This window comes from Hippocampus comes, unplaced genomic scaffold, assembly GCF_001891065.2.
Source record: "Hippocampus comes isolate QL1 unplaced genomic scaffold, H_comes_QL1_v1.1 scaffold44, whole genome shotgun sequence".
NCBI classification, from domain to species: Eukaryota; Metazoa; Chordata; class Actinopteri; order Syngnathiformes; family Syngnathidae; genus Hippocampus; species Hippocampus comes.
In genome coordinates this window covers 1400709-1416631 of record NW_017805546.1, presented here as the reverse complement: position 1 = coordinate 1416631, position 15923 = coordinate 1400709, and the positions used below count along the sequence as shown (strand labels likewise).

Sequence of the window (15923 nt, the reverse complement as noted above, 5' to 3'; positions counted from 1 at the left end):
CAGACAAGAACCTTTTTTTTTTATTCCACAAAGCAAAATGGGGATGAGATGAAAATGAATGATCCAATAAAATGCAACTGAAATCCAAGTATTGCATGACACTTTTTTTTTTTTGCACTAATTGTCACACTTGGTACATTCAACGTCATTCAACGCAAAATGAAAACATGTGGTACAAAGTAGATGTGGAATATTGAGTCAAACTTGATATTGCCAAACAGGCTCGTTTTGTGAAATCATGTGCAACAAACAAATGGTGTTTGAGTGGAAATGCTACTATTCAATTCTGAGGTGTTATTTTCAGTTTCACAATTGATAGTCTACATGGGTTCACTTTACATTCTGTTATGCATTGCTTTATGAAGAAGTAGCATGTTTTGACAATCAGAAATATCAGCCAATTGCCCAATATCACGCCGCCCACAAAAACAACACTGCATTTAACATTTAGGACTCAGTGCACACCTGGCGCCATGCGCTCCAGGAACTGTGTGCAGGGGTGAGCTAGACTATGTTTTGGTATTTTCGCAGACACGTGCAAGCCAGTGTAGCGTGACACTTTTTTTATTTTTAAAGAGCCATTGTGTGCTGTTGTCGATTTGATTCGCCCTCAACTGAAGCGGTTCCTCTTAATCCCGATAAATGCCTCGCGCAACGATCACGCTGATAGCTCCTTACATGGTGACACTGTTTTGCTCGAGTCTTGTGGCAAGTTGAGGCTCGCAAGCACATTTATAAGCGATTGCAGTGCATGGGCCGATGATGAAAAGTTGGCCAGGGAGATCACAGATCTGTAAAGTGGGCGCTGGGAGACAGTTTGTCCATTTGAGAAAAATAAGGTTGAGCAGGAATTAAAAGAGATCGCCAAACCCCGGATTGCTGAATTGGTTGCAAGGTGTGCCTAATTCTGTTTTCCAAACACAGTAATGCTGGTCATGGTAGCCCCACATTAAAATCCATCACTTAAAATATCAATGTAACCTGCTGTGTGCAGTCTGTGGTGTTATTGAGAAGCTCCACCCCAAATGAGGTCGCATTGAGGCCCTTCCCTCTTTGACTTTTCTGTTCTCCACATTTCACCATTGACTCTCTGGATCATTGCACGGTGCCTGATCGAGCTGCAAGGAGCTCTCACGACATCACTTTATGGTTAGACCCAAAGTGTCGTGCGCACAGAACGAGCTCGGATGATGTGTTTTGCGCGACAGCTACTCAATGAAACAGACGCACAAAAGGAGAGATGGGCACCTTTTCTGCACCTCCATTTACGCGGCTATGGGGAAAACGTCCATTCGCCGTGCTGCTAGTACCCGCAGTGGTTGTGGTTCTGAGCCACTTTTGTGAGGCTTTTAATCTGGACACGGAGAATCGCGTCGTTTTCGCCGGACCACGGGGGAGTTATTTTGGCTATTCGGTGGAGTTCTTCAGCAGCAACTCATCCAGGTTAGACTCAATATTTCATCAGCTGGAGGAAAATGACAGATTTGTCCGTGTTTTAAACCATATGGAAAGTTGAACAGCATTTATGACAGTTTCTTGTAATCCGGTTGTGATTTTTTGTTTTGTCCTCTGCCGCTAAATCTTTTTTTTTGTCGCACCATTGTTCATTCATTGCATGTGACCAATGTATTTTCACACACCTTTCCACTCATAAACTTCGCAATTTAGCAAAGTGAAGTGAGTTGAAAGGAATCGTATCTGTCCTTCATGCGCACACGTGCGCCCTCGGTGCGCGCGCCCATTTACACGCACGCACACTCACGCGCGCGCAACTCCAGATTCCAGTCCAAGAGTGATTGGAAACAGACATGCACGTCTGTCTGTGAGTGATGTTGCACTGGTTGAAACTGCAGAGAAGCAAGTCATTAGCCTCTCTCTTGCCAATGTTTTGTTCGAACTTTGAAACGTTGAATATTCTCTGGTTGTACATCATCAGGATTATGAAATCACTATTTAGGAGTCACCTCGGGTTTGTCTCAGCTTTGTCTGACGGTACTTTGACACCTGTGGTGCGCATGTGAGTATGTGTTGAACATTTGGACACATTCGGTTGGTTTCTCAGCATTGCCGTCATGGAAAAGAAATTTGGCGAATGCTTATATGAACTCAATTTTAGATTTGGCCACAATGCAGATATGAAGCTTCCTTTAGCGTAATGACTATTGGATTTCTTTTTCATTGAGACAGTGCAACTGTGCTGTTGTGTGTGTGTGGAGCGGACTCGTGGGCATATACGTTTCATTGAGACAGTGCAACTGTGCTGTTGTGTGTGGAGCGGACTCGTGGGCATATACAGTACTGTATACATATTTTTTTTCCTATGAACTCGACCAGTTGACCAGACGAGCATGTAGAGATTGGAAGGGCCGACTGGTATGGACTACCGGTAATTTTGAGAATGCTGAATCAGAAGCATTTGGTGGCTTGCTGACATGGAATGATTTAGCTCGTGACCGTCCAATGTGAATCAAACCATTCTTGCAGTGTGCTCGGTAAACAGGACAACAGGAAGAGGCTGCTTTCCAGCATGAGAATGTGTTTATTCAACTCAAGAGGATAATAGGTTGCATCTGCTGCAGTAGACACATCCAAGTCATGTCTAAGATGTAGTTATGTTTTTTTTTTCGAACTAAAATAGATTAAAGAAATGAGAGAAGTCGTAATAAGGAAGCCAAGACCCACACTGGGCTACAAATCGTATCAGCTTGATTTTCATGCATTTTCACTGGACTGGAATTAGGTCAGGGAATAATAATTTTGCCTGTCAACAATGTTATGTTAAAGTCTAACAACAGCATGTTATAAAATATATTTTAGCCATGCTGTCACCAAATACACTCCTGTCAAGTAGTCCGTTCACACCTGAACTCACGTGACCCTAACAACTCTTGTCACTGTTACTTCAAACCACCTCAAGTGACCCCCTTTGACCCGAAAAGTGTCAACAAGCCCTGAGAAGTTAATCATCTTGACTGAGTCAAAGTGAGCAGGCAGTAAAATAAGAATCAAAACATTTGCACCATTGCCTACTGTTGAAACTTGACAAGAAACTATTTGGAGCGGGAGCAATTTGGCTGACTGAATCAAAAATCATAAATCCTATCAGAACACCATTCCTAAGTAACTAAACTAAAAAGTGTAAAAAGAACTCAAATAGTAACCATCAAATAGAACTAATATGTTTTAAAGCAATTGGAAAGCTGATATGGAATGAATTGCATTGTTCCCGTTGCACTGAGTGGCTCAGACGCATTTCGATGTTGTTTTGTCACTTCGATGTTTCTGTGGTTGTCACTCTTCCTTCACATACACGCGTACACATGCACAGGTCACGGGGTGTCATCATGGATGGGGATTTAAATAGAAAATAAAATCTGCGTCTTCGTTCCCATCAGTCCGCCCCAGAGTGCTGCGAGGTTGCCGAGCGTCACCATGGAAGTGGAAAAATCCAAAAATAATGGAGGAAAAATTGTCCTCCATTGGGACTGGGGCATTGTGCTGCTGTGGCCGCCACAATTCTGCCGACGGCCGGTTAAATTTCATATCAGAGCCACATGGACAACCGCCACTCACAGGAAAGCTCGTTTCAGTGTCAAATTAAGGAGAACAGCGGACCAGTCGGAGCAAAGCTTGTTCACATTTTTTGCTTTTTAATGAGACAATTTCCCCTTCAAAATGACAGGTGGGGAAATCCAGCTGAAATCGTTTTAGAAAATGGCATCAACCGAAATTCTCTTGCAAACCCCAACAAAAGGACATCAATGATTATTAAAAAAAAAAAAAAGAATCAAAACAAAGGTGCGGCATTGGACCTTTATATGCACAGCGGCATATACAGTAGCGGATTACTTTGAAAGACTTCACAAGGAATATGTTTTTGTCTCTTCCTCATAAATGAGAGGTTTTATCCCCGGCTTACTGATGCCGTAAAGCTAGTGAGCTTCAGAAGCTATTTAAAATGACTCAATTCGTATTCCTGCTCCTCCGGGAAGATGGGGCGGCTGGGAGTCCAGATTCCCGTCTGATATCTGGTAACGTCATTAGCCACCATTATCGAAAGTTGTGCTATTCGCTTTAGGAAATTTAGTATGGAAGCATTGGAAATCTTGGTTTGTAAAGTGAACACATGAAATTACGTACAGTATACATCATGTGAATGCATCTCGAGGTGATTTTGATGAACCTTTTTGTTGTTTTCGAATCAGCCACGAAAGACCTCACACCATCAAATTAAAAGAGGTGTTGGCCCCAAAAGGAGAAATAGGCACTGATGTACATATTCGAACTCCCGCATATTATCCAGTGGGCTATAGGCTAATGTTTTTTTCATGAACATTGTGTGGTCATCGAAAAGCCAAGGAAACTCATGATTGATCGCCTGCCACATCTCCCCATGCTAATGGGAAAATAATGGAAATGACTCTTCCGTATGTGAAGGAGGTTTCTCTTCTGAATCGGTTCTTCAGCACACCGTGATTCTGTTCTTCCTCTCCGCTGCGCAGTGTGAGCCTTTTGATTGGTGCTCCAAAAGCTAACACCAGCCAGCCTGGAATCGCCGAAGGAGGAGCCGTCTTCCTGTGCCACTGGAGCCAAAACAACTGCAGCATTATCAACTTTGACCAGAACGGTAGAGTGTCGTGTCAATTAAGCCGACATGCGTGACTTCACCTTTACAACATGGGAAAGTACCACCTGCGAATATTTACAGGATCATATTTACCCAGCATCACCATCAAAGCGCTGGCTTATCTTTTCAAGTACACATAACATGTTCCCGAATGTTACCGTTGAAGAGAATGGACATGATGTCAACTCAGCTGTGTGGAACCATCCATGTTATAATTTCCTCAAAAGACTTATGGGAGCGTCTTGAATTAGCTGCAGGTCGGAAGTGTGGCACCCTGCCATTTTGAAGTCTCTAATCCGGTCGTTGTGTTTGGATCGAAACCGGTCTTTGATGTCAGTCCGATGTGTTTGGATCAAGGCCTGATGGCAACGGATTATGTCCGCCGTGTTTCCACAACCACCGCGGCTTCCAATTGGACTCTAGCTGAGTGTTGCGCGCAAATTAGGCTCGAGTCACCACTGGGGGAAGGACCCCGAAGGGTCGATGCTGTGCCCCCACCCCGAAAAAGATAATCGCCTCCAGCAGAATGGCAGGAAGCCATTACGGGCCAGCACTGGAGGATGACGGGCTCTCCCTAATTTTACACACTCACACCATATTGTATGTATGCAACATTTCCTGTCAGACAGAATGCACTTTGACAAGTTTTCGCCGATAAGCTGTCGTCTACTTTTCCGCATTCAGACCTTGGAAGATGAACGAGCCACATGACACCAATTGGGCACACTTTGTACATTTTGGCTCAGTGGCGTACTCACTTTGCTGTTTGTTGAGTGATATTATTTTATTTTTTTTAGGGGACAGAAAATGTTATACGAGAGACACGCTGACTACTTTGCACTGATTTTGAATGACTTTGTCCTCCTTTGACTTTTTATAGGTGATCAGTATTTCTATATAAACAACGAGAACACCCAAGTTGAGTTCAAGTCGCATCAGTGGTTTGGAGCGACTGTGCGTTCCCATGGCAACAATATTCTGGTAAGATTCGTGCCCCGGTGGCTGGTCTTACTTCGGTAGTTGAGCTTTGTGGGCCTTTTTAACTTTCAAAAGAAATCGTTAATATGATGTTCAAACTCACACTCGCACACACACACCCTCGGTTCAATGGCGAGGATGTTTTTTCATGTCTTTTGAGAATCCAGGGATTCAGTCCCAGGTACGTCTTTGTGCATTTACTCTTTTTTTTTCACACAGCAGGGTAGACAAGGGTCTGAAAATGGCTGGCACTAAATGAGTTAAGGAGACAAGCGAATAAACCCCTGCTGTACTTTTACGTTGCTCATGCTGCTATTTTCAAGAAATGATGCGTGAAAATGTCTCATGACACACAAGGCATTCATTTGGTCTTTTGTCCAAGACTAGTTTCAAATGATACTCACACTGCAATCTGCCCACTGACATTTCAGAATGTGGAAGTAACCGATGATCCGGGTGCTCTGGATGAAGAAAAAAAAGAAAGAAAGAAAGAAGCAAAAGTGTTTTGGATTTATTTAGTTATTTTTTATCCCATCTGTGCCTTTCAGGCTTGTGCTCCGCGGTATTATTGGAGGAGCGAACATGACATCCCCCTTGCTGATATGACGGGAACTTGTTACCTCTCTGTGGACAGCCTCAAATCATTTGTGGAGTACGCCCCCTGTCGAACAGGTGAGGTACTACAAAATTGGCAATTTTAATTAAAACCGCGGTGAGATAAAGAATGTGTTAGTGTGCAATTGTGATCCAACGGGAATCACTCAACTCGGTTAGAATCGAGTGGCCACGCAGCCAATGAAAAGCTTTTTTTTTTTTTTTTTTTTTTAAACAACTTTCCTCCACAGCACTTAACTGCCACTCTCACTTTGAATTCGAACTTGAGCACTACTGGCCCAGCTTAATAAACCGAGCACTCACTAACTTGGGTCATGAATGTGATGTTTTGAGAAGAGCGTGACCAAAGGCACCCGAGATGATTGTCCAAATAAATTAGCCGAGTAACTTTGAATTTTTCTGATTGCAACCCCAGATGCAATGTTTTGACATCATCACAAGCTTTGTGTCAACATGTCGTTTTACTTCCCTTAATAACAGGACGGCGTGGGGGGGCGGGGAATGTGTTTTTTTTTATCTTTTGGCTGCAGAAAGACATGGACCCGCAGGACAGGGCTATTGTCAAGGAGGATTTAGTGCCGACTTTACAAAGGTAAGAGCAATATTTGTTCTTCATCCCAAAGTCATTGTTTGGGTTTGGACAGAAATAGCCAGTGGAGATTCAACCGAATTTCAAGGCGTACAAGAGTTTATTGTAACTTTTGAAGAAACGTGGTTTCTCACAAATTCCTGCTCTTTTGTGTATCAGGACGGAAGGGTTGTTCTTGGTGGACCGGGCAGCTTTTACTGGCAAGGTGAGACAACTGAAATGCATCAGAAAACTCTTACCGGTTGCAACAAGCCTTCCTTCGTTGAAAAGCCCGATAAGCCATTTTACCGATGATGTTCTAGGTCAGCTGATATCGGCCACGCCAGACCAGATTGTTAAGGCCTACTACCCTTCATATTTTTTACTGTCGGTTGCTGGGCAGATTCAAACGGGACAGGTGCAGGGAAGTTACGACGACAGTTACCTGGGTGAGAAATTCTGATCTGAGCCCTATCTTTCTTTGCGATTCCGTCGGGAAAGATTTAAGCCTGCCGCAGGGTGTTTTGCGACCCGCTCAAATGTGACTCATCTCACGACAGGTTATTCCGTGGCTGCTGGCGAGTTCAGTGGGGATGATGAGGAAGGTGAGCGTTACGTTGACGGCGTCGAGTCGGAAAACACACATGGGTGGATGGTTTGTTGACCCTCTCGGCTCGAAAAGCACTTACCGTATTTTCCGCACTAAAAGGCGCATCTCAAAGCCTTCCATTTTCTTAAAAGCTCACAGCGCGCCTTAAAATCCGATGCGCCTTGTGTATGGTCACTACGATAATATGTCGATCCCCAAAATGGCTCCTTGCTAGAGACATGCTTACAACGCGGAGTTCAAACTTAAGGCGATCGGGTTACGCAGTTGAACACGAAAATAGAGCAGCGGCAAGAGAGTTCAACGTTAACGAGTCAATGTTATAACTTGCTGTCGGTGAAGTGAACTGTGTCGCTGCTTTATTAAATACGTTTCACTGACATCTGATCATTCTGTTGGCCCTTCCTTGATCGTAGCGCCATCTAGTGGATACATTGTAGATTGCGTCTTGTAATGTGGTGCATCCAATATGTGAAAAAAATGACAAAATAGGCCATTCATTGAAAGTGCGCCTCATAATCCAGTGCACCTTTTAGTATCTCCTGCAATTCTGAAATCCGGGAGAGGAGCGGATGGAGGGGGGGGGGGGGGTTCCCAGAAAAGTGCAAACATTGTTTCAGGCTTCCGTTAACGGTTCTAACCTGCTGCTACTCGCTGTCCTTGTTGCAGATTTCATCACGGGAGTTCCGAAAGGACTCATGCTGTATGGTTTAGTAAGGAGTACAACTAAATGGATTCATTTATTCGATTGGTGAATGCAGAAGTCCATCTCTTTTAGCCCTCACGAGCAATAATTTGTCATCAATATCTGTCTCATAGGTGTCCATATTCAACGCACGTGATCTGAACTCACTGCTCAACGTGACAGGAGAGCAAGTATGTACAATTCCGGCGGAACTTGAGCAAGTTTCCGTCCATTACGCCTTGTCGATTTTTCCACAAATAAGTCCGTTGATTCAGCGCGAGCGAACCTCGTTATCGATGTTTGTGTTTGTCATGGGCTTGCACCCTTCGTCTTCCCATAAGTCAGCTCATGAGCTGAATATAAGACCATGTGAGCAACCTGAAAGCATGTGCGTATTTTCCGTCTTTGGGCCGTCAAGAAGCGTCGGTTTCAGCATGAACTGTTGTGTTGAATGGCGTGACGTTGGGGCCGATAGACTCTCTGCGGGTGAATTCTCTGCTCTGTCGGCTCCTGGACCGAATTGTTAAAGTCAGCTGCAAAAATACCTCGGGCAGAAGCCCCTGTTGGCGGATGAAACCTCAGATTGCGTCCGTTGTTCTGACCCGCTTTGAACTAAGAGCTGTGGAATTTGAACTGCTTCGGTGTTGCGAGCCGATGAGATGTCAGTTTTTTTTTTTGGTCACAGCGTAACTTTCTACTGTTGAATATACAACGCAGGTGGGTGCTTACTTTCACACCATTGTGAGAAGTCCTTTGAGGAATTGTTGGTCAATTTAGGTCCGGCATTCAGAGTGCTGCTGAATATAAAATACGTGTTTGTTTCCAAATAGGAAATCTTTTTTTTCTTTTGGGTCAATATTGCATTCGTCTTTCTATTTTCGACTGCTTATCCTGTTCAGGGAGACGCAGAGCTGCAATCGCTCCTCGCTGACGTTGAGGAAGAGGCCAAGCCGATTTGGGAACAAGTGACACCGTAAATGTGGCACTATTTCCAAACAAACAAAACAATCGACAAAAATCCAAAAGTTTGAGGCCGCATCCAGACAACATTCGTGTCAACCCTTTCCAGGAAGTGGTGGTCATATTTCACGCAATGGGTATGAATTCAGTGAAACGGTGCTCATATGATGTCTCGGTAGATTTTTGAACTTTTGCCCTTTGCCCCCCCATATGAGTTGCTCCGCATGCTGGCGACAGTAAGTCAATCTCTGCTGTTAAAGGCTTGTCTTTCACCGCGGCCTCTAATCGGATTCGTGTGTAGACAAGCAACAAATCACCTTGAGTTGAATCAAACAGGGATGAAACGCAACCCCGATTGGTCATGTGAAGTATGAAATTGAAACAGATGAACTGAGCTAAATGAGTTCAGCGTCTCAGGCCAGCGCCACCTTTTCTCATCTTTACAGAAGCTCGAAAGGTTCGAGCTGCTTGGAAATGGGAGACGCGGGCACCCCAGGGCATTGTAGGATGGAGAGATTTAAAGGGAAGCCTCTTGGGTTGAAGTTCGAGGGTACAAAAGAGAGGGCATGGAGAGAAAATAAAGAGATCTATGCAGAGTGATGTAATTAGAGACTAACTGAGTCTTGTTTTTAATGCTTTCCAGATGGGGTCCTACTTCGGCTATGCAGTGGCAGCCACCGACATCAACAATGACGGGTGAGTACATGGAGTGACTGCGTGCAGATGTTGGAAAGATGCGAAAAAGAGGGGAAAAAACGGGGGGGGGGGGCGGATGAGGAAAGGGAGAGAAATTCAAGATGGGATTAAGAAATTAAAGTTCAGACTTTATTACCGAGGTCAAGCATGAAGGCAATTTCCCACGCTAGCCGAGTCGCTGCGTCACTCATTTCAATGTGTCGTCTTTTTCATTCAATCTTTTTCCCCCAAATTTTGGTCAAGCCAGCATCTCCACCTTTCGAGGAGATGCTGGGCAGTTAACCACAAGAAAGGCAGAAAAAAGAGCTGCCGTGGTTTAAGAGGCCAGATTTTCACCTTCTCTGCTTATTGTACACGAGTCTCTATTAATATCACCCACATCTTTGACGAGTGTATGCGTACATTTCCTCCGACTTGCTCCCCAGACTAGATGACCTCGTGGTGGGCGCTCCGATGTTCATGAGTCGGGGGTCCAACGGGCGGCTGGAGGAGCTTGGCAAAGTTTACGTTTACCTCCAGAAGGGACCGTTGCAGCTGGAGCCCGGCCGACCGCATCTCGTCGGCCGGCAGCCGTTCGGCCGCTTCGGCTCTTCGCTGGCGCCTTTGGGGGACCTAGACCAGGATGGATTTAACGGTACCAGCGTCAAATGACGTCTTTGCTCTTTACGTCGAAGTCTGACCGTCAACTGTGAGTGGGAGCTCATCGGTGGGTTTCAAAATAAAAGTGTCATTCTCAATGTGAAGGGGGGGGGGGCGGCGGCGGGGTGGACTGAGTAAGTGATGTGTCGTTGGGACTGACACACACTTTGTGGTCGATTGCTTTGCTCTGCTCCGCTGGCTCTTGGACTGAGCTGCTGAAGTCAGCTGCAAAAATACGTCAGGTGGCAACCGGGGAAAACTACAGTGCCTTGTTTAACCGTTGCTTAGAGACACTTGCCCGGCCACTCGGCTTAGTCTTTCGCCGCTCAGTCAAAACCATCCCAGGCACCAATGAAAATATTGGCGTAGGCCTGCCCACCAGGCACAATTGAATCCCTACTCTGTCTAAAACAGAAAATACATGTTGGACAGACGCTGCGATCCGTTAAAGTGCTGCATCGTTGTTGTTTTTCATCTGCTCAATGTGGAAGGCTTCTCTGTGCTTATGACTCATGCAATAATTTGGATGCTGGTTTTCGAGGACCGGTATGCAGCTTTGTTCCAGGGACTTGACGGAAAGCCGAATCAAATATATCACGAGACACCAAACGCAGCAAATGATCACTACTCTGTTCCTTTTTCTTCTTTCAAACATATTGTCAGTCAGTCCTCGTGCATGACGTGGATTCTGGTCCTCACTGCGAGCTGCTTTACAAATTTCCCGTTGTGTTAAGAGTGGTAATTGCGTAAAACGAGCAAAAATCAACAAGCCGCTTCATATCGTGCGCTCCTTTGTGTTCACTATCAGATATGGCCATCGGCTGTCCTTACGGAGGAGAAGAGCAACAGGGACTGGTTCTGATTTATCACGGCGATGCGAACGGCTTGAAGGACACGCCCACTCAGACTCTCTCTGGCCACTGGGCCTCCAGCTCCTTCCCCTCCCACTTTGGTTTTGCGCTACGAGGCAACACGGATCTGGATCTAAATGGCTACCCAGGTCCTGCGTCGCACCCTCTGGGCCATATTCAACAGAATTCCCCTCTTGGATGGCTCACTTTCTTTCTCAAATGTCCTTTCGTTGCAGACCTAATTGTCGGTGCTTTTGGAGCTGACAAATCCGTGCTGTTCCGGTGCGTTGAAAGCATATGCCAGCGGGATAGGTTCATCCCCGCTAACTGTTTTGTTGTTCGCTGTGTCGTGTGTCTTCACTCAGGTCTCGACCAATCGTGACTGCAAGTGCATCTCTCGCTGTACATCCAACGATGTTCAATCAAGATGAGAAGCTCTGTGAGCTTTCCACGAGGAGTGGAAGCACTTCTGTGTCTTGGTAGGACCACCTACTGCTTTCCTCCACAACGCGGCTATCCAAAGTAACTCATAAAAAAAAAAAAAAAAAAAAAAAAAAAAATGGTAGGACGCAAGGGCCTTTTGAAAATTCTTCAACTTGAATTTGAACGGGAAAATCAATGGAGTCACAAAAATGAAATACAGTTTGTATTTTCGAATGAATTTGATCAACTGCTACATCACAGCTTTCTGTTCAAGGCGATAAGGCACATAAGCGAAGTATTGTTCAAGATTTTGGGGATGCTCATAAATAAAGCCTTGTTGAGTGGAAGAAACGATTTTTGCTTCTCACATGAAATTGTCTTTAATTTGTCTTTCTTTGGTGGCCGTGTCAAAAGTCAGTTTTACTATATGCCGCGGGCCACTGAAAAATAGACGCAGGGCCGCAAAGGGCCCGGGGTCATGGTTTGGACACCTCTGCTTTAAAACTTGATATGCTGTGAATACAGTATGAGCACAATTACACGTAAATAGTGTTTTTTTTTTTTTTTCCCTGTTGCGGAAGTCTTACTTACTTCTTCAACCAAAAGCTCCGTTGTTTAAATAGAGGTCTGGAAATAACCAAACATGGAAAATATGACGATTGTTATGTAACACCTGTCACACTTCTATTTCAGTTCTTTCAAGTTTCCCCTCACGAGAACGTCAAATGAGTTTGCCGATTTCCTGTCCAAGCCGTTCTTAACTAGAAATGCAGAAGCATCGCATTCTGAGAGCAAGAGGAGGAAGAGGAAAGTTATCCAACCAGCGTTCCAAAAAGTCGCGTTTAAGCCTTATGAAGCCTAACACAGAATTAGGCAACTGCAAAATGTTTTCAAACGGGTGGACTACAAAAAAAAAACCCTCGTTTTTTTTTTTTTTGTGGGGGGGTAAAAAAAAAAAAAAAAGAGTACACAAGAGAACGTAAATAAGAAATCTGCAAAATATAACGGCGTCGCTGTGTGTAATTGTCTTTTTCTTCATTTTTCAGTGCCAGCGTCAGTTTCTGCCTGCTGGCTCATGGAAAACACCTCCCATCTCATCTAGGTGAAACACGCGCACGCACACGCCAGCGCACAGATGGTCCCGATTACACTGCCTCGCTTTCTTTGTGTGCCCTCAAGTATGCCGCACTTAACTGCGGTCAAACTGGCTGCTAACCTGAAGATAAAAGGGCAACTGTGTCAACGCAGGCTAACTTGTTGGGCTCCAACATTCAAGAAACGTGTTTGTTGCCGGCGTGTAATATCTGTGTTCTCTGGGCCGTGCGAGTCTCAGTGATTTCTGAATCAACATGCTGAAGCAGAACATGAGCCCCCCCCCCCCAACCCCCCTAAAAAAAAAGCTAATCACCGTTGCATGTTTTTACACGTCCACGTGTGTGTTTTTTTGCACATTTACACTGCCGCGCCGTGTTTATGCCCGTTTTTAGACTTCCTGGTGGAAATTCAGTTGGACAGTTCGAAGCAGAGCCAGATGGAATCCGTCAGGAGGACTCTGTTTCTGGATAGTCAGCAGCCCAGTTTGGTGAAGACTTTCAGTCTGGCTAACGGACATCGCCAGTGCCATGACACCAGGATCTATCTACGGGTCAGTCAGTCATTCTCATTCATTTTCGCAATTTTTCGGGGAGGGCGCACGGCACGGCGAAGCCGAAACGTGATAATTTACACCATTGCATCGTCATTCAAACGGACGTGCACTGGCGCTCATGCTTACAGGCATGTGAATGGTTATTGATTTGTTTTCACAATTTTAAGTGGCCTGATGGTCATTTTAACAAGTATTTCATTATGACTCAACTCTTGCCCTATTTGAGACAAATCAGTGTGCACGGTGTGGGAGAAAAAGCCCACCCCAGAAATGGATTTAAGGGCCAATGTATTCCAACCACCTCGAATGAAGCAACATCAAACCACAAGGTCAACCTCCAACAACAGTCTTGACTGATGTTGTTGTTGGTGCCACTCCAAGAAATGTGGGCTGGGTCTGGTACAGCTCAGGAAGAAGAATGCCCGTGAACACGCCGTCTAATAAAGTGGAATTTGCGCTCAGTAGAATGTAGACCTCCACTGATGCCAAACAATCCTTTTTGGATCAGCATCGCATTTTACTTGAGGTCCATCTCTTGCCTCCTCTCTGAACTGCGTAACTGAGATGGCGTAAAGGTCGAACATCTGTACTGTTGACGGAGTACCACCTGAAGCATTTTTGCAAGCATTTTTTTCACCCATGCTCTGAAAATCTTGCCATGCCCCATTGAAGGAAAAGGGAGAAAAAAAAAAACAAAGAGCTTGATTGGAATCCAATTTTTCGTCACTTTCAAAACATGCAATACATAAAAATGCAAGTACTGTAAATACTGCGAGTCCAGGAGCCTTCTCTATCTCGTCATATAATCAGACGGCCTCTGCAGCAGCGGGTGAATGTCATTACCTTTTAAGGATTAATCTCATTTCCGAAGAGAGAAGTTTTGAAGTTTGTTTCGAGTGTTATTTCTCGAGGCACTTATTAGCCAATGCCGAGGTGACATCAATCAGCACAGCACCAATCATCTCCTCACTCAGCGGCGCTCGGATCAAACGGCGCCAGCGACAAAAAGCACTCAAGCGCCCGTCTCTTGCTCTTTGACAAGATAAGAGACGGTTTGAGCTGCAGGTGGCAACCGTCCCCTCCGCTGTCAGTCAACATGTATCTTTTTGTGCACCTTTCTGGATTCGCATTCTTTACTGACATCCCCGCGGACGGAGGAAGCGACTAGCTTCTCAAAACAAAAACAAAAAAAAAAAAACAGACAGAGGTCTCCATGGTTGACGATCTGCTGCCGATCTCAAAGTACGGCAACTCTCCTGATATCCGATTGGGCAATAATCCACGATAAAAATGGAGGTACAGTAAGTCAATTTACAATGATATGTTGGAGAGCCGACCATTATACCTCCAGTACGTCTACCTATCAGCAACTCTCACATACAATAAATGCGGTAGATATTTACGTACATATAAATCTCGACGTTGCGATGGGCGCAAGCTAAGTATAGGCGGGTTTTTTTTTTCCCCTCCTCCTCTGTTCCTCATGCGAGTGCATCTCTTTGGTTTCAGGCAGAAGAGGAGTTTCGGGATAAACTCTCTCCCATTTTCATCAGTCTGGCCTTTCGCCTGGATCCACAAGCCCCAGTAGACCAATATGGCCTCAGACCTATCTTGAATTACCACACGGAGCAACTCATAGAGGAGAAGGTATGTACCGTTTCTCATATTTTCCATGCGATTTAACAAGACCATGAGGACAGAGGTCAAAGTCTTCTGTACAAGAAGTGGGGATAAATAAATACCTTGCGTTCTAAAATCGAAGTATATGGCCGTTGAAACTATTTCCATTTGAGCGAGCAAGAGAGCCTGGAGCAGATGGAGTGATGGCTACCTTATCTCAGGTGAAGCTCACCGACCTTTGGCCGCTCTTGGTCGTGTTTTTTTTTTTTTCCCGTTGCGCATTTATTTGATGGAGGTTGATGGTGGACTGGTGAGCTTGGCTTGTACAAAAAAAAACACACGCGGGGAGAACTGCCACCTGTGTTTGGGGTGGGCTGGCGTTCACTTTTTGAGACATCTGCATGTGGTTTACTTGTTCGTGTTGCCAAGTGCTCTCCTTCATGAGGCAAAAGGCTGAGTGTCAGCACGTGCGCATGTCGTCCATGTGACGCAAGACGATCTGCGCATGCGAAGCGCATGTGTGAGCGTGCACAAGCCTGGGAACCTTCAAGGAAACACAATCAAAGTCATCTGTTTTTTTTTTGTTCTTTGCATCCTTTCACTTGAAAAGGAATGACAGCTTTCGGAGTCGTTTACCCGTGATCAGAAACACACCAAGCCATCGATGGCCTCATGTTCGCCATCGAGAGCTGACGCGTGACAGTACATGTTCTTTGCTTGACTGTAAGCAAGCCTTACGGTACAAATCTCGCCTGTGGATGAAATATATTCTCCGTGTTCCATTTATAAGATAAGATAAGAAAACGTTTATTTTTCTCACAACGGGGAGAAATTTGCAATTTACAGCAGCAACATTTGGAGGGAAGAAAGTAGGAAAAACATGACGATTTGTATGCATCCTTCTGTTGACTGACGCATTCAGATTGTCCCCAAGTGGGAACCCGACCGGCTCAGAAGTCAGCCGAGTGAACCGCTAAACTATCAGTGAGCCCGCCGGCCAATACTG

General features: G+C 45.1%; 1 protein-coding gene across 2 annotated transcripts in view; it reads left to right on the top strand.

Annotated features, from left to right (window-relative positions):
- The first annotated feature begins 1073 nt into the window (after positions 1-1073).
- LOC109521567 (integrin alpha-5-like) overlaps positions 1074-15923 on the top strand; it is a 24529-nt gene continuing 9679 nt past the window's right edge. The window contains exons 1-18 of one of the 2 annotated variants that reach the window (XM_019879472.1): positions 1074-1443; positions 4503-4627; positions 5508-5608; positions 6154-6277; positions 6755-6812; positions 6969-7014; positions 7192-7237; positions 7349-7393; positions 8065-8108; positions 8215-8271; positions 9684-9736; positions 10162-10370; positions 11184-11375; positions 11463-11508; positions 11592-11705; positions 12696-12751; positions 13137-13294; positions 14807-14944. In XM_019879472.1, the coding sequence (XP_019735031.1) occupies positions 1241-1443; positions 4503-4627; positions 5508-5608; positions 6154-6277; positions 6755-6812; positions 6969-7014; positions 7192-7237; positions 7349-7393; positions 8065-8108; positions 8215-8271; positions 9684-9736; positions 10162-10370; positions 11184-11375; positions 11463-11508; positions 11592-11705; positions 12696-12751; positions 13137-13294; positions 14807-14944 (1815 nt within the window). In that variant the 5' untranslated portion in view covers positions 1074-1240. Of the gene's footprint in view, positions 1444-4502; positions 4628-5507; positions 5609-6153; positions 6278-6750; positions 6813-6968; positions 7015-7111; positions 7238-7348; positions 7394-8064; positions 8109-8214; positions 8272-9683; positions 9737-10161; positions 10371-11183; positions 11376-11462; positions 11509-11591; positions 11706-12695; positions 12752-13136; positions 13295-14806; positions 14945-15923 lie in introns of both variants that reach the window. The other variant, XM_019879471.1, reaches the window with a different exon arrangement.